The 22300-nt window shown below is 38.3% G+C and overlaps 4 protein-coding genes across 9 annotated transcripts; 1 reads left to right on the top strand and 3 right to left on the bottom strand.

Annotated features, from left to right (window-relative positions):
• LOC111263930 (uncharacterized) lies at window positions 1-4831 on the bottom strand. 2 transcript variants are annotated; one of them, XM_022839458.2, is made up of 3 exons: window positions 4625-4831; window positions 2193-3224; window positions 1-1801 (listed from the first exon to the last, which is right to left on the bottom strand). In XM_022839458.2, exons 2-3 carry the CDS (start codon window positions 3222-3224, stop codon window positions 1598-1600), a joined length of 1236 nt encoding a protein of 411 aa, XP_022695193.1. In that variant the 5' UTR covers window positions 4625-4831; the 3' UTR covers window positions 1-1597. The 2 variants fall into 2 exon arrangements, with proteins under 2 accessions (XP_022695193.1, XP_086825988.1); XM_086969862.1 differs by lacking the exon at window positions 1-1801 and adding an exon at window positions 2006-2107.
• A 1208-nt stretch (window positions 4832-6039) lies between these two features.
• LOC111263945 (uncharacterized) lies at window positions 6040-9854 on the bottom strand. Its single transcript, XM_022839477.2, has 3 exons — window positions 9560-9854; window positions 8478-8717; window positions 6040-7953 (listed from the first exon to the last, which is right to left on the bottom strand). The coding sequence occupies exons 2-3, from the start codon at window positions 8714-8716 to the stop codon at window positions 7545-7547; spliced, it is 648 nt and encodes a 215-aa protein (XP_022695212.1). The 5' UTR covers window position 8717; window positions 9560-9854; the 3' UTR covers window positions 6040-7544.
• Window positions 9855-11991: 2137 nt separating this feature from the next.
• Window positions 11992-18144, top strand: LOC111263941 (maternal embryonic leucine zipper kinase). The gene is made up of 8 exons (XM_022839474.2): window positions 11992-12270; window positions 13521-13684; window positions 14283-14845; window positions 15181-15393; window positions 15614-15803; window positions 16343-16617; window positions 16803-16934; window positions 17169-18144. Exons 1-8 carry the CDS (start codon window positions 12171-12173, stop codon window positions 17368-17370), a joined length of 1839 nt encoding a protein of 612 aa, XP_022695209.1. The 5' UTR covers window positions 11992-12170; the 3' UTR covers window positions 17371-18144.
• A 94-nt stretch (window positions 18145-18238) lies between these two features.
• Window positions 18239-21357, bottom strand: LOC111263942 (protein ARV1). Of its 5 annotated transcripts, none has more exons than XM_086969871.1 (5): window positions 20284-20401; window positions 19671-19829; window positions 19111-19280; window positions 18772-18923; window positions 18239-18545 (listed from the first exon to the last, which is right to left on the bottom strand). In XM_086969871.1, the coding sequence occupies exons 2-5, from the start codon at window positions 19782-19784 to the stop codon at window positions 18421-18423; spliced, it is 561 nt and encodes a 186-aa protein (XP_086825997.1). In that variant the 5' UTR covers window positions 19785-19829; window positions 20284-20401; the 3' UTR covers window positions 18239-18420. The 5 variants fall into 5 exon arrangements, 3 of the variants coding, with proteins under 3 accessions (XP_086825997.1, XP_022695211.1, XP_022695210.1); XM_022839476.2 differs by having other exon boundaries at window positions 19671-19894; window positions 20095-20331; XM_022839475.2 differs by having other exon boundaries at window positions 20095-20331.
• Between the last annotated feature and the right edge of the window lie 943 nt (window positions 21358-22300).

The following is a 22300-nucleotide window of genomic DNA, read 5'->3' as shown; positions in this document are numbered from 1 at the left end:
TCCGTTTCATACGAATAAATTTCGTTTCATTATGTAAAATCTTTATTAGTCTTCATAGTTTCATAGTACTATACAAGGCTTCGAACATTCGTGAGTACAAAAGTATTTGCGTACCAAGAATTTGAAGGTAACCTATACATACGCCCTTCACCTGCATATGCACATTTATGAAACATTTAGAAGCGACGTGCACTTAGTTTGATAACATGATTGTATATGCTAATTGAATATTAACGAGATAATAGTAATAATAATAATAATAATCATAAAAATCGGGCCACAATATTTGATAATGATAGTAGTAATTGATCAAGATCATTTTAAGATTGTTGATTAGGAGTAAATACCTTTACCGGTGTGAAGTTCAGTCTTCCCTCTGATCGTAAGATGATTGTCAAACTGTATACATAATGGCCATCAAACGGCCTACGTATTTGGTCGTTTTGCGGCATCGCTATCAATAAAATATAGTCTATGTTGTTATCGTATTTTTGCTCAACAAAAGTGACGTCCTCTGTTAGTTATGTTCTCATATTTTCACAATGAACCACTTGGAGGACGAATTTACATCCAACGCGAGCGCTATTGTGAATAGTAATTCATTCACTTAGCAACTGTACAATAAAAAGGCGTGCCATTTCTATTTAAAGGATTTAGTATGAAATGAATATTGAACAATGAATGTTTAAACAAGTGATACCATCGAGCATAGTTAACAAGTGGTAATGTCCCTTTAATACAAACTTATTCAGCTTTTAGGCTATCTTGCTCTCCACATAATTAACATAGTTTTGTTATGTGCCTATAATCTCATAGTATCTTAGAAAATATATACGTCGGCCGCTGCAGTAATGTTGGGAATATCGAGGAGATAGCAGTTCCTTTTTACATCGAGTTTATTTGCTCTAGATTTACACCACCTCATTCCTAAGGCATATGGGTTCTGTTTACGTTTTCACGCCTATTTTACCTATAACTATTCCAGTCGTTGTTCTGTACAGAAGCACGTTACTCACTGTAACTTAAAGAATATTGTTTTTAACTTACAATATTATATCGCATTAAGTTTTCTTTAAGGATTCTTGATCATTTATAGCTTATGTAAAATTCCTTTTTGCAACAGAGGTTACGTCAAGGAAACGAGCGCCAATGTTTCTAAGGGCTTGCGCATACATGCGCGAATTGTATCGCCATAGCGCTCTCCCAACGATACGGATTCATCATCTAATTATTGCGTCGTTTAAATATCGGTTCACTGTTAGGCATACTTAAATAAGCTGATCAAATCATATATTCATGATAGCAGTAAGTAGTTCATTTCCATATTCTCAATAACACAATATTAATGGACGTTGACTTTCTCTACAAATAGCCAAAATCGAATGCACAAAAGTGGCTTAGCCTTATGGATCGACTTTTTGATCCATCATAGAAGATTTTCGCTACTGTTCAATCAACCACCAACCATCTATGCATCGCTTATTCCATTGGGTACTCCCGTTAAGAGACGGGTCTATATAACATCAACTTTGGTCTGCTTCCTCCGCTTGAGTCTTTAGCTATAGCCATGTGCGTCTTCCTTCGTTAGATACAAACTTCATAAGCTACTGCTTTCGATCCCTATGCAAACCATTCCCTGGTTTCGGCGGTAAAAATTCTGGTTAGTCAGAATCTCGATGGAGATAAAATCGTTTATTCCGTACATGCCTTGCGAGTTTGGTCCTTTGAAATAATTGCCTGCCTCGGGATCGGTTGTTCCAATATCGTCTTCAATAAAAGGCGTTCCGTCGTTATCGTATATCTATGGAAAGAATTTAAAACAAGGTTACATGTTACATGTATGATTGTTACAATAAGATACTTTCATACGACTTGCGATTTCCCAAAACAGCAACACACACGAAAGCAATTGTTTTTGATAAGCATTGCAGAAATGCAATCGTCCGTTACGGCTGTTTTTAAAGCTCTTTGTACTAAAGGTAAACACTATTTGTTCTGAAACGACAGGAACGCACCACAATACATTGATACAGCCCTGCTGCTTACGCGCTCTAAAAACAGGAATAACAGCCTGTGTTCAGTTTGGCCTAATTCAGATCGCCCGTATCTAGAAAAGGAAAGTATTTTGGTAAGAATATGGATTTCTATCAAATCTTAATAGTACGTTGTCAAACTAGTTTTGTCAAACCTACCTTCATAGTTAGACGACGCTTCATAGGCCAGTCGGCCGAGCTGCGTTCGTTTGAGGTGCCAATGTAAACTCCAAGCATCTTACGTCCCTCGACAAAACCCACTGCCAGGTGAACTCGACAAGGATAACCCCCAAGAAGTGCTTCTTGATCATCGGACGTTGCCGGACTACCGTTACGGTTCATCTGCTGTAGAAGTTTTTTAACGTTGAACCAAAGGAGAACGCTTTGAGCGCTGTGGCGCACTACCCATCTAATAATGTCCTCACGTGAGTTAGCCACAAAAGGTAGTCGAGTCATCTGCTGCTCTATGTTACGAATAGCCAGTGAATTTCGTTGTGTGTCGAGAACAATCATGTCCACTAATGTAGTGGGATTTGTATTTCTTTGTTGATTTTCTGCTCGCAGCCTAGTTAGTTCCGCTTCTAATATTCCTATCTTTCTGATGCAATCTCTGACCTGATCTTCCACCGACGCCCTCCTCATCTCGAGCCGGTTTACGATGTCTTCTTCGACTCGCTGTAGTTCAATGAGGAGGGTTTCCTTGACATTGGCAGCAATGCTGTCGGCGTCCATCATACGGCTGCTGCTTGCTTCGCCAGAGCTAGTCGAATCGGCGATACCTGTCAAAGTTTCAGTGGTCGGCGATGAATACATTTTCTCGGTGACACGACATTCTTTTCGGTGCTGGCGCAACTCTTTCAGGGTGCCTTCCATGCCACAGGGACAATAAAAGTTGAGCTTCTCGAGGGCGGTTATGCTAATCTTCATCGGAGTCGCTTCGCTGGTCTCGTTACATACGGAGCAACAGGCAATGTTGCGTTCTTCCGTGTCCTGAGCATGCTTCTCCGGAAAAACAAGGGCACACGAATCACACTGGACGTGTCCGCAACCTAACAACACATAATACGACACCGAGACGAAGCCGCAAGGACCACACAGCGGAAGCAATGGCCCGGCTACGGCGGTTCTACTTGTTAGTTCAAGGTCGACCGGCCCACAATTTAACTCGAGGGGTAGACCGCGGAAACGCATCTGTGGTAAACCGAATGAAACAAGGAAAGGTTACGAGGCATACATTATAGTGTCATATAGGTCACAGCTGTGTATGGTCTGTTCGAGCATAGAAATTGTACACCGCTTTTTTATATTGAGTGCGGTAATTATTACATACTACTTTAGCAATATTTCTAGTCCAGAGACGAATAAAAGTCAGCCAAGAAAAATCAGGAGGGTATTCCTCACAATCAGATATTTTTACGAAGTTTTGAAACATCGTACACTAATTATGGCTGCATAGAAATTATATTATAATGGAGACCGATCTCAATTCTGGCGTGTATCAAAGCAGTAAATTCAGAAATTAACGATTTAGTAGTCAGCAACGACTACTCCTATCGTTTCTGAGCATAGATTACCACAACCAGTAAGAAAATCCTCGGATTCTTACTCTATGCAATACCAACTTACGCAACCCATTTCCTACTGGCGTGACAGTAGTGAGCTAGCTAACTAATGATACACTAGCGTTATGCACGATCAACTAAATTGTACTTACTATCTTATAAAAAAGGTCTTCTTATATAATATAAAGTATTTCAAAATTAAACCGGACCCAACGCATCATTTCCAAGGTTGTTCTACATTATTCTACTTGTGTATGTATCTGATGGATTCACGTGTGACTATTACTAGTCACCACATTATCAAATGAGAAACAAGTTACCGATTGGGAGAGTCAAGCAGCTTCGTCTTCAGTAACTAGTCCACTAAGCTTTAATGTAAACAATACCAAATTGTGATGAATGAAACTTTCTTGAAATTTGATGAATGAAATTTATATAATATTGGTGTTTTACATATTGTACAAAATTATAAGAAGATAATTCAATCGACGCACCGAAGGTTACGCTTAGCGAATTTCAAGTTCACAATCGAATACTAATCAATGCTTCAGGGCACTGTTACCTACTACTGCTATATTAAACGGACACAAAGTTGACACAAACAGTCGCAAACTTATCATCAGCACCGGTTAGCACTGTTGCCGTTTTATTATAATGGTTGTGTACTAATGTCTTACATTCCAGCGGTACGCGTAAAAAAGCACTCGATATTAAAATATGGGCTGGGTCAACCGCGGATGACATATCATTTTTATACCTAAGCATCGGTGATGACTGCCTTTACAACCTGCATTATAATACCAAAACAAGATATGGCTGAAGGCAGAGTAAAGATAAATTGTCGGCACAATAACTTCATGACTAACTTAGGCGACGTATAGTGGTAAATAAGAGTTTTTTTTTTGTGATAAAATCAACCATTCTGCCATATTAAAAAATACATAACAAGCGCAGGCTCCTTAGCAGTTCATTGGTTCAATTGGTGATGTATGGGTCTTGCTTATTAATTGCGTAGGTTGTTTCTCTTACCTTGGCCAATGGGTAGGAAGACTAGGATCCGAGGTCTGCCTTTCTAAGGGAAAACTTGGGGTAACCGTAATCGCAACGACCACTGTCAGTGCGTCGACAAAACGTGGTCCTTAACGGATAAAACGTTCTGCAAGCTTACGAGACTGCCCAGAACAATCTAACCTTTGCGCGATTGTGTCTGATGCTCAGCTATCAGCTCTTTCAGTATTAAAGTCTCGCCCAAAAGCAACAACAGGTTTCGAATTTACGCGCCGCTGCAGACAACTTTTGCGCGGTCATTTTGACTAGCACCAGCAGGTTTCTGTGTCTAATACTGCATCTATAAGGAGAGAAAAGCTTATGCTATCGGTAGTAATGAATACCTGTGGTCAACGAAGAAAGATGTAATTGTAGCTTTGTTGAAAAAAGCTACAATTAATGGTATGTTTTTAGTAATCTTTTTGTCAATGTGTCGTTTCAACTTTGAAGGGTTCTTAGACATATAGCAATCATTCGGCCACATTTCTTAAAACCTATTTCTTCTCCTGGACTTAAAAATTCGTTTTCCATACACGACTTTAATTTAGATTTACGTATGCTCCGAGGAATACGCTATACGAATTTAACTCTAGGTCATACAATGCTTTACTTGTAAAGATTGCAGGGCTCAAAGCGAAACCATTCCATCCTACTGATAAGTATCTACGTGGAACAACTAATTCTATTCTGCATAGCACCTTCAGAGGACGAAAATTCGTATATTATATCACACGTAAACTAAGTAATATTTCTCTAATTGCTATCTATGAGGCCAAGGTTCACAGGTCACTATCATTATCCTATAGAATTCAAGCAAGAAAGAATAGAGCTCAACTGGGATTGATTCGAAGTCAACTTGCGCTGTTAAAGATGTAAGGCCTAGAGGAACGTGATGATTAACGATACTTATTTAGATCTTCATCCATAATGCCTTAACTAAAACCATGATATTCATGTTACCTATGTTCTGCAAGTAATAAAATAATAGACACCGTTTTATATCCGACATTCTCTTACCTCATAAGTTGGTCAAGAAACACTTTACGTCAAGCTAAATAATAAATCCACCTAGATGATATTTACTTATTGTTACGTATATTACGTTATCGCAACGTGCGCAATATGAAAATAAATTTTAGTTGGACTACCTAGATGCTAAAACAGTCAAGAAGACAGAAAACAGTCAGAAACACGGTTATTTATGTTCCTTAGGGGCGCCGACATCAAGTTTTTAAATCTCTGAAGATCATCCTAAATGATTTTTCTATTGGGATGTTAAAGAATGAAAAACACGCTGACCAAATTGACCACGTTGAGACGAGGTGCTCTTTTCAAACAAGCGAGGTACATGGAGTTTTGACGAAGTACATTAAAACATTTCACAAAAAAAAAAACAATTTTTTTTTTTTCAATAAAGTAGCTGTATTTTATTCTATTTTTACGATTGCAAAAACGATAGATGTAGCATTAATTTAGCTAATATGCACATACAACTTGTATATTGTGCAGTTAACCCAGTAAAAATATTCTGCGTCTATATACGAGCATAGAGTTATGCAACCGTACGACATGCTTGATAGGTATGTTTAATGGATGGTCGACGCATGAGCCCTACACACTCCAGCTCTAAGGATTCAACCATAGATGTGCGACGTTTCCAGGTAACTCTCACGATGACTACTAAGCAATCGAGATGTACCCGAACTAAGCCCTAAACACACAATCTTTGCAACGAATAACGTACACTGCAGCTGTGTAGCTTTCCATATAGTTAAGCGTAGGTCGAAACTCAATCGATGAACAGAATTATCGTTTCTTGCAATACATGCACCGGATTCCGATTTTTTTACTTGTTCTTGACTGTTTATTTTATTTCAGCTTTCTTTACATAGTACCAATTCTGTTTCATCTTCTGGAGCCATTTCGGTTTAACGGAACAATATTTTTTATAAATTATGTTCGAAGAGATCAAATGCCATTAATACTACAAGCATAATTATTGATTGTTCACCTCAAATGCTTAGCCTTTTCTGTGCTCGCTATGGATAATTACTGTTCATAGTACAAAGTTGGTAGAAGATTGTCGAGTGACAGATCCAGTGAGCCCTACAACTTCTTATTTGTCCAACTTCGTACAGAGTTACGATTAGAAAGTGGAAACATTTTCCTCCATCCTAAAGTTCTCTCTTGTAAGTATAAACACAAAAAAGGAAACATTCACATAGGCAACATGTAAATGCATCAGCTATCTGCTTTTAATACTACGAAGTAGTATCCGCTAGCCAAGATCAGAGATCCAACACAGATGTTTACGTGAACCGACACTAACTCACAACTCTAAAATCTTTCGTTTTTTAAGAGCAGCTGATATTCCAAACGATTAAGACCCTTGACCCAACAGTACTTATCTGTTGTGCCTCCGATCAATTCCAGTTCTCACCAAGTTAGACTGGAGCAGAGGTATACTTTGACGATGACTGGGACCAAGCGCTGCGAATATCTGAGATCATTGAACTCAACAAGTACTCTGGAAATATCCTAAAGCCAGTAGTCTTAATAACAGCTTACTGCGCGCTTTCTCTCAACTCATCTACCATTCATTCTTCGATTCGGTTAATTAATGCTACTACTATAATGAACACAGACTATCAAGAGAGGTGATACCCTCGACGGAACTAAAGCGAAATGATATTGCTACGTGTTCGTAACATTACCATATCATAAGCTAGAGTATCGGAAATATGGCATATATTGAACAGATATTTTACATTACACTCTACCTATCAAAATTGCTTGGCAAGTAAGCACACAACTCGGTTGAAATGTCATTGTTATTGCTATGCCGAACATTCACGAAACGCGCCTGTTCAACCCTGTGACAGATAGATGAAATGAACCATTTCTATCTTACAAGGGTTTCAATAACAACTTGGCGCACGTTACTTTGCTTGCTTATTTGATCTCGTTGCTGACGGGCTGGGTTAGTTCCGATCTTTTTCGAGTGGTACGAAATCGTAACGACTTTTTTGCCCGCGGATTGCGGATGCGCTCCTTTGTTTTCTTTATGATCATTTGAGGACGCCAATCCTGCATTGGACTTCTGTTTGCGGGATCGTTGACTAGACGCTAGGTTCGAAGGCAATTCGAGCAGTGATGCCGATACTGACGCAGTTGTTTCGTTTACGAAAGCGTTTCGTAACTCCGGATACCTTGCAAGAAAACCTTTAAGCCATTTTTTGCCAGCACGACCTCCAGAATTTCTCCATGCCTGGAGGTGCCCCGTGGACGCTCGATTAAAGCGTACCGCAAACCTAAACGCGAGGCATTACGTATTTTTATATATGTATATATATGCCAAAAAAATGAAGCTAGTTTAACGGTTGTATAGACTTAGCTCAATCAACTTACTGGCGCTGGTCGTTGGGTTCATTCAAACGTAACTTCCATGCGATCTTGATATTAATGCACTGTATACTACTCAAGAGACGTACGAAGTATTCTAATTAGTTTCTGGTGTACACAAAATAAATATGTACATTTATGTATTTAGTTGCAGAGAATTATAGCGTTCTTTAATGTGCTCCACTCGTTTGCCTCTCATGCAATATCAATTCCAGATACACTTCTAAATAAAGCGTTTATATAAAATCGTCTCGTTTTAGCATATTTAGCAGCGAAATTGATGATTTACGCACTACAAGTCTGGTATATATATAACAATCGAAACCAATGGCATATCAAATGAGTCACTTGTATACTTTTTGTCAGCATTATAGGAAAGGTTAAACTATCTATTCGACTCTGTTCGAGTTACCACAAATAGGCCATTTCGTACCGATAGACTAGAACGCAGAAAGCTGATTGAGACAATTGCGTACCGCCTTCAGCTTTCGCATGGGCTATCTTGCATAATTCCTGTTCCTGCAGAGACGAAAAGGGGCTGTTGTCCACACGTTGATTAAGGTGCCATGCACTTAGCAGATAACGTAGAGAAGGTCGAAACCTCTCCGCTGAGGCAGCCAAAGACCTTGTCCTGGGCCGATTTCTACTGTCGCCGATCGGCACTAGGGGCATTCTACAACAAACAGCAAAGAACGGGCATGCGTGGAACAGAAAAATATTCTGGTCTATCTATATAGCTCAGGCAAATACCAATCTATATAACACCATGTATTGCTTACAGGTTGAAGAAACCAGTAAGAATAGGTGAGCACAATTTGGGCTAGAATAAACCAAAAGAGTCTCGTTGTGTTCGGTAGGATTACAACACGCGTTTCTTTTCTATAGGAACTTGACAGTTAATAACTGTGTGCCAGAAACTGGGTTTGTAATTAAGTGCCGTATTTAGATGGACTAAGTGTGACGGGATTATTAAATGGTATTTTTCGCTAATCAAATCGAACTTTGCCGAGCAGTTGGTCACTTGATGTACTTAGGCAATTCTCAAAAGGTAGCCGAACGTTTTAACTAACGAGTATTTTAGGCTGATTTCGTAAATCTAAAAGAAACAAAAACTTCGTATGGCCATCTACGTAATTCATTTCAAGCCTAAGTTCTCTACAATAAGCTGAAACAAGCAATAAAAAAATTATTAAAAGCAAAACTGAATAACAATTAACGTAAGCGTGTTTATCTAAATCTGCTGTAAACAATTACAACAGTAATGATTAGTTTGCATATATTCGCCGACGTATGACACGCTTAATATATAATTTAACTTGCAGTTGTATTAACGGTGAACGTTACCATATATAAAGCTAAGTATAAAAGAATCTGTCAACATTGGTACTAGGCGAGTATTGTTCACACTTTGCAAGAAGCAATACATAGCAAAAAAAAGACAAGAACTAATAACATGCCAGTGGTAGATTTGTCTAGTTCAATTCAGTTTGTGGGCCACATTCTTTTCATACTTACCTTGACGTTTGATTCGGGTTCGATTTTTAACTTGTCACTGAATATAGTCACCTGGGTCATCTCCAAATGATCTCAGTTGTCAGAGTTGACGCAGAAACAAATGAATGCCATCATTACGCTGTCTGCTGCACGAAATCGATATTGGCCGTTCATACTCAGAGACCAAGCTATACAAGAATCAGTTCCTCTTTCTCATAACCGCAGTGCGTGCTCCTTTATCGGTTTCATCAGCACGGCGCTACAGCTGCACTGCTACTTTTAGTGGTAACAGCATCAACAGCCTTTGTGTCGGCGCGCCATTTGAATTTGTCTCCTCATCGAGGAAACGGGAATTGTGGGCGTGGCCTACGCGACAGCTTACGGTAACTAATCTCTCTCTCCCTCTGTCTCTCTCTTTCTCGCTCTCGCTCACGTACACTCAGTCTGATACTCCTGAGCTAAGCTGCTAACGACGCCGACATTGTATCATGTTTTCCGTTAAATCGTATTCTTCCGTTAAATCGTAAAATTAAGTTGCCTATTAAAATGACCGTACATTATGACACTGCCAGGCGGAATACATTAGCTGACCCCCATTTGCCAGTTGCACTCGAAAACTGTGTCTGGTCTGAATCATGCGAATGCTATAATAGACGACTTACCCCAAGCTACCAAAAAAAATTCAGTGAAATAATTTATAATAAGCGATGCTATTTTATTACGAATAGGCATTATGCTGTCGTAACTTCGAAAATTCACTTATTACGAAACGCAGTTACTTTGAGCAGTTATTATTGATTTCTCAAGCTAATCGGTTTGTGTTATTTCCTTTAAACAATAGCAGGCCCGGATAAAAGCTTCAAAAGATATTTGTTACGCTTTTTGTGAATAATGATTTTTTAAAGAGAATTTCCTTCGTCGTAATTAACAGCACATCATATTTTTTGGAAAACATGTTGTGACACGAAGTTACCACAGGACAGATTGATAGTGTTCATTTAAATATGGCATTAAACAAAGGTTATCTAAATTAACTCTTTAAAATTAAGTTAAACTCAAAATATTAGGTGCAGCAACGCTCAAAGCACTTGCTATCAACTGTAAAGAGTCTTTCATGATGTATCGTTTGAAAGAAGATTGGTCGTAGCCGCGCTCATGCCTATGCCTCTTGACAGCCTATCCAGTGGTAAGCCTCGCAAATTAGATTTGAGAATAGAATGAATCTGTCGTATTTCAGCTGAAATGATACCTTTGTTTAAAGTTTTCCTTATTTGAGTGATCAAACATCCCGGTCACAGCTTTTTTCGGTTATTTTATTAGTCTATTTACATGTGGTTTATTAATACTCCTGTTGTACGGGATTTTACAAAATGGACACAATGGCAGTCAAAATGCAGAGCTGACAAACACCATATGGAACCTTGAAAAATCCATAATACACCATCTGGTCTGTGAAGGTCGGTCTGACCGAAAATCATATGAAAATAATTTGGTCAGTAAAATATCTTACATAATTCATTAAAAAAACAAAAAATAAATAAATTAAATTTGCGAATCAGAATGCTTTGATTTAAATCTACATGATCTACCGTGTTTAACCAAATGCGCAAGAGTTGATGTAATTATAATGTGCAGGTAGTCACCGTGCAGTCGTTTTTGCTCTTTAAAGTCAAATAAATTATAATACCGTATAATTTAATTTCGTATTTTGAGAGAGTTTTTATTAGAATAATAGAGATTTTATTGAGTCACTTTTTGACCGAATAAAAGTTATTGTACTTGAAGTTTTCATTGAAAAGCTACGTTATTCAGTACAACCGGTAGTACTACTTTTAGCTAGGACAAATAATCCGGTCACTTGAACTTGATCTCGATTGTCAGGGATTGTAACAGCTGCGTGCAGATCTGCTTCTTTCATTAACGAACAAGCCCTACTTGCATATCTTATTAGATGTCTGTCTGCCACCGATTCTCGCGAACATGCTTTGCCTATCGATGAATTTCAGGTACTTTCGTGCCTTACAATTAGCTAAGCTATTTGAAATAAATATAGCTGCTTTACGACAAGGTAGAATCGACACAATATCTATCGTTTGTAATGGAATAGACTGCAGCCATAATTTTAAACTTTTGAAATAAAATATTCATAGTCTTTCACATCGTTTCTTCTCTGGTTTCTTATAGAGGTTACTATACTCAATAGTCAACTACTTTATGGACGCGTTGTTCTGGCTTGCTATAAAACTTCATCGGTTGAGTCCCTCAGAAAGTATATCCCACCAGTCTTCTATTGGTCTAATGGGATTTCATCACTAAATGAAATAGTAATGACAAACGTCCTCATCCACTGGCGCTTCTAAATGGTGGTCGTTTAAAGAGGACGCGCGTGTATGGCCCCGACAACGCAGTCTAATAACAGATGTCTCGGTTGGGTTTCGTCTGCTCAACGCTTGTTGTTGTTTTGCATTCATCGGCGGGTAACAAAGAAGTTCGGTGGCGGGTTGATTGGCGGTATTGTTTGGGTTTGCTGGGTTAATTTGTACCCACTGAAATTTTCTTTTATTGGTTGTGTAGTTTGTGTTCATCATTAAAAGTTTCGTTCGAATAACTTCTTGAAGTCGCTGCCGCCACAATGGGCGACACGACTAAGGCATCAATAGAAAAAGCCACTTGGAATTATGTCAAACAGAAACTTGAAAAGGATTACGTTGTTAAACAAACGCTTGGATCGGGTAAGTTCATTTTCAAATAGTGACACTATCAAATAGTAATGTTTACATAATGTTAAATAAACTGAAAAAGGTGCTAGTAAAGTGATAATCTATGTCAGCAAAGTAACTGAGGTTTCTACAGTCCTTTTGCTGGCCAAGTTATAGATACATAGGGAAAAACAAAAGGACCGTTGTAGCCTATACCTTACATTACCGTACTCTGTATATTAAACAATTTGACGCTGCCGGCTTGAGATAACTCGAATAGTTAAGATGTGTACTTTAACTCGAATAGTTAAGGTGTGTACTTTTATGAAATAAAGACTAAGTGACTGTTCTCCTATAAAAATAGTTGCGTTGGTAAAGTATAATAACCTTCTAAATAAGTACGTTATAAACTGTCTAACCAGTCAACGCAGGCTTCCATCGGAATCTTGGTCTAAATGTCAGCTGTTCTGGTAAGTTTGACAACTGAGTGAACTAAAAATGTAGTAAAGAAGTAGCTTGAGTTATAACCAGCTTGTTTTAAAGTAATACTTTTTTGAAGCTATTTTTCTATTTATTTAAATGTGAAGTAAAGGCCCATCTAATGCGGCAGTCGATTAGCCTCACTGCACCTAAGTATCCTTCCAATGTTACCTTCTTTTTAGCTAGGTAAAGCTCTAACTAGTTCTGCTACACTACAAAAATAGCATACCCTAAGGATGCAGAATTAAGAGATCCCCTTGTAAGCCAAAATGGGGGTGATGAAAGTGAAGCCTTACTATTGCAAAGAATTTACAAAACTCTTTGGGAACCACCATTACATGTAAATATTTTTAGATTCTGAGATGTAACGCGGATGTTTAGAAGACTCGATTCGAATTCCCCGGTGAAATACTTGCAAACGCGGAGTTTTAAGTTAATTAACTTTAATATTAATGTCTAAATCTTAGCTTGATATCAAGTCACTCTGGAACCTCTTTACCAAGCCTTTGGAAATAATTGGCTTCAACATCTAGGACCGCTTGGTCTTGTAACTTGCGTCGCATCAATTACGTTTTTGTAGTAAAGCTTAAATATAAAGCCTATTAGTCTATTCTTATAAATGGCACAACTAGGCAGGCGTGATGCTTAGTGAGGTGAATCTGCTGATGATGAGAAAAAGTAACAACTGTGAAGCTGTGAATCGGCACGACATCTAACCCCGAAATCGCAAAGCAGTATTTTTAGTGAAGAAATCACTGGAATCTATCAGTCGCATACAACAGATTGATCTCTTGCTTTTTCAGGGGGCTTTGGGAAAGTAAAACGAGGTTCGCACGTGATTACCAAGCACAATGTCGCCATAAAAATCATGGACAAAGAAAAACTCGGAGTCGATCTGCCCAGAGTTCAGCTCGAAATCAATGCACTGAAAAATCTTCATCATCCTAATATCTGTAAACTCTATCAGGCAAGCGGTCTTTAACAATATTGTTAATTATAAACATTAGTCAATCATACGTGAGGTTCCATATATATTCATACGGCAATAAAATACCTGGTCTGAATATTTGACGACAACGCAGGGGCCTCATTGCCATACTTCAATGTATCCTTGGATTAAGTAAAAGAATATACAACGTTGCCTTACGTTTTTTACTCGTTACTTTTGGACAGCCAGAAGCCCAGAAGCTGCTAGAGTACTGGAATAAGAGTTTGAAAAACAAAGCAGAATGCCTCTATCATATAAAAAAAAAAAACTAATCTTTTTTACTCGATTAATTTAATAAAATTTCAAAGTACGTTGAATTCGGCATTTTGCCCAGATACCCTTGCCTACCCTTACTTTGCTTTGATCAACTTTTGGAGTTCGCTGATATTTTGTCAGATTATCAAAGGAGGTCAAATGGATTTAGAAGGACCGAACTAGAAATTGGAAAGACATGGGTTTCGGCTTTTTAAAAATGTTGGAGTAATTAAGTTTTCCCTATACAATGACTAATACACTTGATAACAATGGAAGCTACCTATGTCTACTGCGAGTTCTAATCCTATGTCCTTTGTCTTAGGTGGTCGAAACCTTCGGCCACATCTGTCTGGTGCTGGAGTACTGTGAAGGTGGCGAACTGTTTGATTATATCGTTGATAGAGGTCGGGTGCCGGAAACTGATGCGAGGCGTTTATTTCGGGAAATGGTCTGTGCGGTGGCATACATTCACTCAAAAGGTTTTGCTCATCGAGACCTTAAGCCTGAAAACATGCTCCTCGACGGCATGAATCGAATCAAGTTAATAGACTTCGGGCTTTGTGCAAGTTGGAAACCGTCAGGAGTAGCTCAGAGCTTGAAAACTTGCTGCGGTTCACCATGCTATGCCGCTCCCGAATTGCTAGCTGGCCATGCGTACACTGGAACAGCAGCCGATGTCTGGTCTCTGGGGGTTATATTGTTCGCTGTTCTCTGCGGATTCCTGCCATTTGAAGGTGATAGTGTCCGTGTCATCACTTCGAAAATCAACAAAGGTCTCTCAGAGTTACCAGAGCACCTATCATCTGGTAGTAAGAACCTCATCCATAAAATGCTCACCGCTGAGCCAAACAGACGGTTTACAATGAACGACGTTGCATCACATATGTAAGTTAAAACTGGCCGGTTTGATGGCATTGAATGCGTGTTGTTCTATAAGTTAATATGAGCTGTTGGCATATTATTGACGCATTTATTAGAAGACCTTAATCAGCATATATGTATATATCCGAATTAAGAAAAGATACGCTTTCGTTTGTTATGTCACTGGGTTTTAAATAACCGACTTATGACTGTGTTATCCTTAAAGGTTTTTAACGTTTGGATATTTAAACGGCTCCAATTTAACAAGTATTTAGTTGTCGAGTTTGGTATACAACAAGATATTTAAAGATCAGTTTGTTAACGATACCATAGTAAGCAAAACTCTGTGCGTCTTTTAGGTGGGTCACAGATGGCGGCCGGCTTCTTCCAGCTACAACATATGACATGTACCTTACTGACCCGAAAATCGACTCGGACATAAATAATGCTGACCCTGTGATCATTAACGAGATGTCAAAGTATCTAAAACGGCCGCCTGTTGAGTTGAGTGATACGATCGAAAAATGGAATTATGACTCGTTAACAGGAATTTACCTTACCATGCATGACAGGTTAGTACAAGTAAGGTGTGTTTGGCTGGCTGCTGCAGTAACACATCCAGTTTTTGTCACTTCCAACCCAAGGTGATTACCATTAAAGTTAATTAAGACTTCACTATAGAAAGTAAGATTTCCAAACATTTCTATAATGTAATTCTTGAATTATCCTCAATTGTCTAAAATCAAAACGTTGTTCGAATGAACGAATCCATTTTGTTCTTTAATGTTGTAGAAAAAAGAAGGGACTGACGTATAAACTGTCTAAGGAAGAGGAACGACAATCTCGACCGATTGTTAGGAAAGCGTTATTTGATAAGGAGTCTATAGAGACGGTGGTGCCACCCAAGAAGCCCAGAAGGTCTAAGTCACTAGAGGATGGTTTGGACGATGCAGACCTTATGGTCATTGGAAGTCCCTCACAGGTTAAGTATCTGCTTAAAGGCGTAGTTCAACTTATAAATCTTCATGCATATAGTAAAAGAATCGAAGTGGATTTGGGAGTATTGGCAACGAGAACCAACAACAGAAATCAGAAAATCATTTTGGTTTGCTGATTCTCGTTTCACCTAATGTACACAAGGGGAACAATCCTTGGATCGTTATTTGCCTGTATTAAATTTCAAAAATTCGGTTTAAGAGACATTTGCTGATTTTTTTTTTTGTGAATAAATTATGAATTTATATCGTTAAACTATGCGTGTATACTGGTTACAACACGTATAACTGGCATACTAAAACGATTTGATCGCGATGGTCTTGACATGTAGTGTAAAGGCCTTCGGATAATAAAAAATCTCGCTTATCCAGTAAGCAGAGACAGGTTCATGTTAGGGCTGTACGTGCAAAATGTGCCTGTACTTCTCTCGCGAAATATTTACCGAAATAAAATTATGTATGTTATTTTCGTGCCAAAATTACATTCGCTCACTTGTCTATTATTTATATTGTTTGCATGTAGCAGGTTCGACAAGAAGCTGTTCATGAACGCTCTCCATTCAGACTACCTGAGCCAACAACCCCGCAGCGTGCCGTGGAGGGGTCTGAAGGTGGTTTTGTATATCAGACACCCCAACGTACGCCTCTGAGAACCCCTGGCTGTAGTAAAGGCAACAATGATTCGGGATCTGGAACGCCGTGGTCGTCGAAGCGACGCTTGCGTGAGGCCATTGGCAAATCGATTGGAAAAGTTCGACGCGCTTTCCTTACCCCTGTAAAGACGTTAAACGCAGAGCCCAGGTATCCACTTGAATTACAGAATGTAATCAGTTTATTGAAGGAAAAGTAATATTTTCACCTTTTCGCGGTTTTATTTGATTCTGCACAAGGCGGCGGTAAAAATTTGCTGTTTCTAGTAAGCATAATTATTTGGCGTACATTCTTCTATGTTCAATTGAAATGCCCGTTATTCATTGTGATTTCAGATATGTCAAGCACACGCAAAATGTGGCCAAGGTTCCCTACGAAGTTAACTATCAGGAGCTTTTACAGAAACTGGAGTCTAAATTGCAGGAGCTCAATTATAAGACAGAAATTAAGGGCTTTGTAATCAGAGGGTATGTAGCCAAGATTTAGAAATTTCAAGATGTACCGATTGCTTTGTTAAACTCGCGTTTCAAACATTCTGACATGGCAGTAATAAAGGGTCTGAAGTTAGTGCGTGTACATTGTTCTTTCGCGAGTATTACTACTAATTTATACTGTTTGCTTTACTGAATCAATTAAGTTTGGCTAAATAGTGCGGAGGCAGGTTCTAACTTTCAATAGCGATTCTCTCCGCATCTTTGCAGTTCGAAGGATGGCGAAAGGGAAAATGTTCGACCAGGAGAAAAGAAAGCTGCGAAGTCAACACTTGAGCTGGAGGTCGCTCGCTCATTAGAATGGAATTGCCTTGTCATAAAACGAAAACGACTTAACGGCAGCTCAATTGACTATGCTAAAGTCTGCGAGAAGGTGCTTGAGATTTGTGGGCGACAGACGACAGCCGTGTGAAGAGACTTTAAAGAAGTGCACTAAAAAAATATAGAGAACTAGTATAACTATGCCTAGTAATGTTAATCGTACAAGCACGACAAGGTTTATTATAAATGAGGCGAGATCATGACACCGTCTAGTTAACACTAGCTAGCACTTGTCAGGCAAGAGCGAAACGCTAAAATTCTCAAGAGTTTTTTGTATGTTTCGTTCTAGCTTCCATACAATAAGTATATTTTTGTGTGAAGTCGCAAGTGCAAAAACCAGAGCCTAACTCAAAGAACATAGCTATATATGTTACTACTTACAGCGATTATTGTCTGATTTTAACATTTTGGCTCTAAAAAATTTCAAGGAATATTATATAAACGTTTTGTGCGATGTTTCATGTTCCGTTGTTAACGAAGCCTAACTAGAGGAGATATTAACTCAGTCGTTTGTTTGGAATTCATTAATCTACAGGTCCTGAATGAAGAAAATTTTGTTGAAGCAGCATGGACGTTTTTCTTTAGGCCGCATAAAATTAAATATTTGATTGATTGATATATTTGCAAGTATCAGTACCTGTAAGTATTGTCGATGGGAAGAGACGTTGCCATTTTTACAATTATTGCGCACCTTTTAGCAACTTTTAGGAGCTGCGACTCGAGCTTAGCAAAGAAGCTCAACTTATGTGACGAATAGAAGTACTAACATTGTAAATAGACATGCAGCTAACAATGACTAATAACAATGATAATAAGAATATTAGGTACTCTAATAAAAGACATGCTAAGACAAAAGTAACCTTGATTTGGAAATTTGTCTTAATTTTTCGATTTTTTCGAGATCGAGTTTTGATAGAATTTAAACTCTCTGATCATCTAAATCTCATCACACGTTACACTTAACAAATGGGTAAAAATTCTATTTTTTTTTATTAAAACTGGAGTGTTGTACTTAGTGCTACGCTGAGTTCTACAAATTACCGTAGCGCATTTTTCTATTTAATTGTAATACCGTTATGACCGTTGGTGAATCGGGCGGGTTATGCCACTCGCTGTTAACATTGCTAAGGTGGCTTTGGAATTAAACATAATCAACGAATTGATTAGAGACGACACAGGGTATTGATGAAGCTGCTAACGTCCATTTCGCCCAGGCTGCTACAGCCACGCAAAGCAGTGAGGCCAGCCACGAACGTTCAAGGGTACCTACGACAAAAAAAATTTATTAAAAAATATTTCAAAAGATAGAATAGGAGGCAACTTTAATAAAGCACAGAATAATTTCGTCATGATCAACGCAATAACCATAGTAGCAGCTATGGCTCTGCAAATGTGCACCACGTTACAAAATTGAAACTAATGCGCTTATCGTAATCTATTAGATAAAAACTAAAAAGCTGTACAAAGGTAACAAACCATTATGATCACATACATTGTAACATGCGAAATTGTGCGAGAAGCCAATAAAATTCCGCTGCATATGCGGCAGCAACCAGAAACTCAACTGGACTCCACAGCACGATGCCAATATTGAGTAGTTTCGAAAAGCTAGACACCGTAACCAAGTAAAATACTCGCGACATGCTGAAATGAGTAATATCAGTTGCGTAATTTCTTCGTAAAAATATTAAATTTATAAACATATAAAAAGATATGTGGATAAATCTTGAAACTGGATCGGTTCCGTATTTTATTTCAAATTCCGTGCTCTCGAGCTAACGGATTAGAATCTTGTTTTTCACATATAACGTGTTTGTAGCAAAATACGTACGTATAATTATCAAACTTTGCGAAGGTGGACAAGCATACGTAAAGGACTGCTATGTAGGCCATCCAACCAAATGTGACCCGAACAGTCGTATCAAAAAGGTTCCACCGAAACGAGTCTCCTGTTTCTTCGAAGTTTTCCTCATAGCAACAAAGTGTCCACGACAGGAAAACCTATACAGATAAAACGGTGTCCAATTTGGTAAAAAAAGATATTTACACATATATTTGAAGAGTAGTAGATATTCAAAAGCTTGCTTCTAATTCCTTTTACTTTTCTATAATTCACGTTGTTGCGCAAAAGTGTTTTTTAGGATAACTGTAGAAAGTCGACCCGAACAGTGCAAGCAGACGAATACAGATGTATATATATATATATATATATATATTATATATATTAGTTTCCATAGTTATCCTAATAAACTACATATATATATATATATATATATAAATATATATATCTAGGTGATTTTCAATATTTCAAGAGTACCAGTTGCTTGATTTTTTACATTTAAGCCGAAAGTCTAACTAAGAGCGTTGATAGGAAATCATCTATCTACAGACCTCCATTGCCAAAAGCGTAATCGGAACCTGCAGTGGCAGAGGACCTTCACGATTGCAGCAAAGGTGCCGATAGACCTGCCGTCGCAACAGAAATAACTTCACCCCAATCACCATTGGTTCGACCTCCAAAAGATCATCGATAAAGTGGCTACATTCTTCCTGCCAATGCCCAGAGTATATCGGAAGTCACAGGGGTTAGCTGTCTTCGTTGAGTTTTCCTTCCACTGTAAATTCTTAAACTTTTAGTCACTTTTGGCCTCTCATTCTCTTTATCCACAATTTATGTAAGATATACTGCTTCGTCAGGCCATATAATACTATACAAAACGTGAAAATACCGTATTTCCTTATGTTTACAATAGATAAAATGCGCTATTAAAGTCCCAGTTCCCTCAGAAACGGTTTATGACAGAAAAGCACTTACGCATTCTCTTAGTTTGATTGACCCGCAGAAAACATGATACAAGCTGCTAGCCTCAGCCCCGCAATGAATACACCTCATAATTCGTTTCGATTAGTACAAACAGCGATAGACCACTTTTTGTCCTTAGTCTGTTCGCTCTTTCGTATGCGAACGAATGCGATAATTTTAAGCAATTTAATGAAAGCTTACTCCAGCAATACGGCAGACTCCGTCACAGATGTGATAGATTTACTTAACATTTAGATATTTAGCCACTTTTTGAGTGCGCTTGTGATCGAAGTCTCACGATCGCCTTCCGAGGCTTTCGTGTTGTGAAGATACTCTGCAAATTTAAGACGACAAAGAAGTAGAAAACGTTTATATTTATACTACGAAACACAAAATTCCGTGTAATTTGTAAGATGAAAAGAAAAATACGAAAAAAAACTAACGAACCGTCTATAGCTTGAGAGCATTGCTCGGACGTAATACCCGTCGCGGTCGACGTGTAGCGGCGCGGAAACCTTTTCTGGTCAGTACTGGCAGCCAGCACCCTCAAAGCTTCGTAGTTTTCTTGCCCTACCATAGGAACACGTCTGTCATTAACATGTACAGTTACGTTACCAAAATTAGATATTAAGTCCTATGAAAACTAGCAATAGTTCTATTTACTAGATGAATACTTACTTATGGTTACCCCAATTTATTGAAATTGGGGAAGTTCTTTGAATTTTTTCTTTTGTAATCTGATTGAATGTTTTCACTTTTTATTCTACGTTATTCCGACCACGCGTCATCCATAATAAACTGTAAGCAGTAATACAAAAAAATTCTATTATATGAATCATAAAAGTCGAAATCAATAGGTGTGATTAAATAAACAAAACGTAGCTAGTACTCTTAATATATGCGTAATGTGTTGCTATTTACAGAGTTTCACATCGACTTTCACAGAGCGTTCTCCTTCAGGAAATCCTTTGTTCAGGTTGTTTCGTATAAACTCTCCGAAGCATTTACCAGGCCGATTCGGATCTACCCGAAACTGCGGAAGCAATGCCACCAAGTTATTGTACAGTCGACCGGACATTTGGTCGGCGCGTAAACTTCTGACGGCAAATTCGATTGTGGCACACTTTGTATGCCAACTAGTATAAAAGTTAAAAGTAGGCGAACGGCACTCGACGAATTAATTCAGCAGTAATAGCATAGTTTCTGTTCAACATAACGCACTACCTGACTACCGGCAGCCGAACAACCATGTCTGTATGTGCCGCCATCTTTGTTAGGTTTTAACTATGTTGCAGCAGTTTGAAATTGGTGTGGCGCGCTATTGCCTGTTGCATATAGGGGAAAGTCAGGCTATATGTGGCAAAATGCTTACCTAAAGTGCTGAGGACAGCCGCTATCGCGGTAGAAATGCATACACAATGTGTACGCTAAAGATGATTTTATCTTGTAACATAAAAAAAACTTATTAAAAATGATTTACTAATTTTTGAAGAAATATTATTTGAAGATATGTCGTTGTTCTATATAACTTCAGAAAATAGGATTAGATGGGCCAGAGATGAGGTTATATGTATCTCTGATGACCTTGTGGGAATAACATAGGCACTTTATCAAAGTTATAGAAAGAACATTTATCCAAAATCGTAAACAAGCTGGAATTTGAATTCGAGAAGGCAATGCCGCATACTCAATTCGTACCAGCCTAGCTAGGTCAAAAGTTTTGCTTAGCAGTGTGAACCTAGGCTGCGAGTGGTTCAAACACGAACGCATATAAGAATTATATTTAGCTTGATAAGTAAGAAAGAATTGTAATGCGCTCGTTCTTCTTCAAAGACATTACTCAAGTGTGTGGAACTACTGTAGTTACCCATGAGTTTGGCATAATAATTCATCGTTAACTTTATATATTTACTTAACACATGTCCAAAACACAGTGGCCTATAAAATCCTAGTCTTCCCTGGCCCATTTAACCCTCAGCATGACCAAGTAAAATAGTGAAATGGCTTCTATAAAACAGTGTTTTCGCTCTATTGTGGAAATTACAGTTCTGAAAAGGTAGAGCTGAAGTGGAGAGGCTTCCACTTTTAAAATCGAATGTTTCTGCCTCTCCATCATACAAAAACACGTAGATTCTTGGTATTCAAACAGCAAACCTTGTTTCCAAGTAATTTCTATAAGTACTTACTGAAACGGTGCCCATTCTTTTTTCACGTATTG

Source organism: Varroa jacobsoni, unplaced genomic scaffold (genome assembly GCF_002532875.2).
Source record: "Varroa jacobsoni isolate VJ856 unplaced genomic scaffold, vjacob_1.0 scaffold_802, whole genome shotgun sequence".
In the NCBI taxonomy this organism is placed as follows: Eukaryota; Metazoa; Arthropoda; class Arachnida; order Mesostigmata; family Varroidae; genus Varroa; species Varroa jacobsoni.
Note: the sequence above shows the minus strand (reverse complement) of the source record. Positions and strands in the feature narration are given on the sequence as shown.

What these genes read in the sequence shown, in the direction of transcription:
- LOC111263930 (XM_022839458.2), bottom strand. Translation starts at nt 3,224, where the DNA reads ATGCGTTTCCGCGGTCTACCCCTCGAGTTAAATTGTGGGCCGGTCGAC. An exon ending in AGCGTCGTCTAACTATGAAG is followed by an intron (nt 1,802 to 2,192) that starts GTAGGTTTGACA and finishes TTCTTTCCATAG; the next exon opens with ATATACGATAACGACGGAAC.
- LOC111263942 (XM_022839475.2), bottom strand. Translation starts at nt 20,172, where the DNA reads ATGAGGTGTATTCATTGCGGGGCTGAGGCTAGCAGCTTGTATCATGTT. An exon ending in TTACGCTTTTGGCAATGGAG is followed by an intron (nt 19,281 to 19,670) that starts GTCTGTAGATAG and finishes TTATCTGTATAG; the next exon opens with GTTTTCCTGTCGTGGACACT. An exon ending in GCAAAGTTTGATAATTATAC is followed by an intron (nt 18,924 to 19,110) that starts GTACGTATTTTG and finishes TACTCATTTCAG; the next exon opens with CATGTCGCGAGTATTTTACT.
- LOC111263945 (XM_022839477.2), bottom strand. Translation starts at nt 8,716, where the DNA reads ATGCCCCTAGTGCCGATCGGCGACAGTAGAAATCGGCCCAGGACAAGG. An exon ending in TTCTGCGTTCTAGTCTATCG is followed by an intron (nt 7,954 to 8,477) that starts GTACGAAATGGC and finishes CCTCGCGTTTAG; the next exon opens with GTTTGCGGTACGCTTTAATC.
- LOC111263941 (XM_022839474.2), top strand. Translation starts at nt 12,171, where the DNA reads ATGGGCGACACGACTAAGGCATCAATAGAAAAAGCCACTTGGAATTAT. An exon ending in ACGTTAAACGCAGAGCCCAG is followed by an intron (nt 16,618 to 16,802) that starts GTATCCACTTGA and finishes TTGTGATTTCAG; the next exon opens with ATATGTCAAGCACACGCAAA. An exon ending in AAGGGCTTTGTAATCAGAGG is followed by an intron (nt 16,935 to 17,168) that starts GTATGTAGCCAA and finishes GCATCTTTGCAG; the next exon opens with TTCGAAGGATGGCGAAAGGG.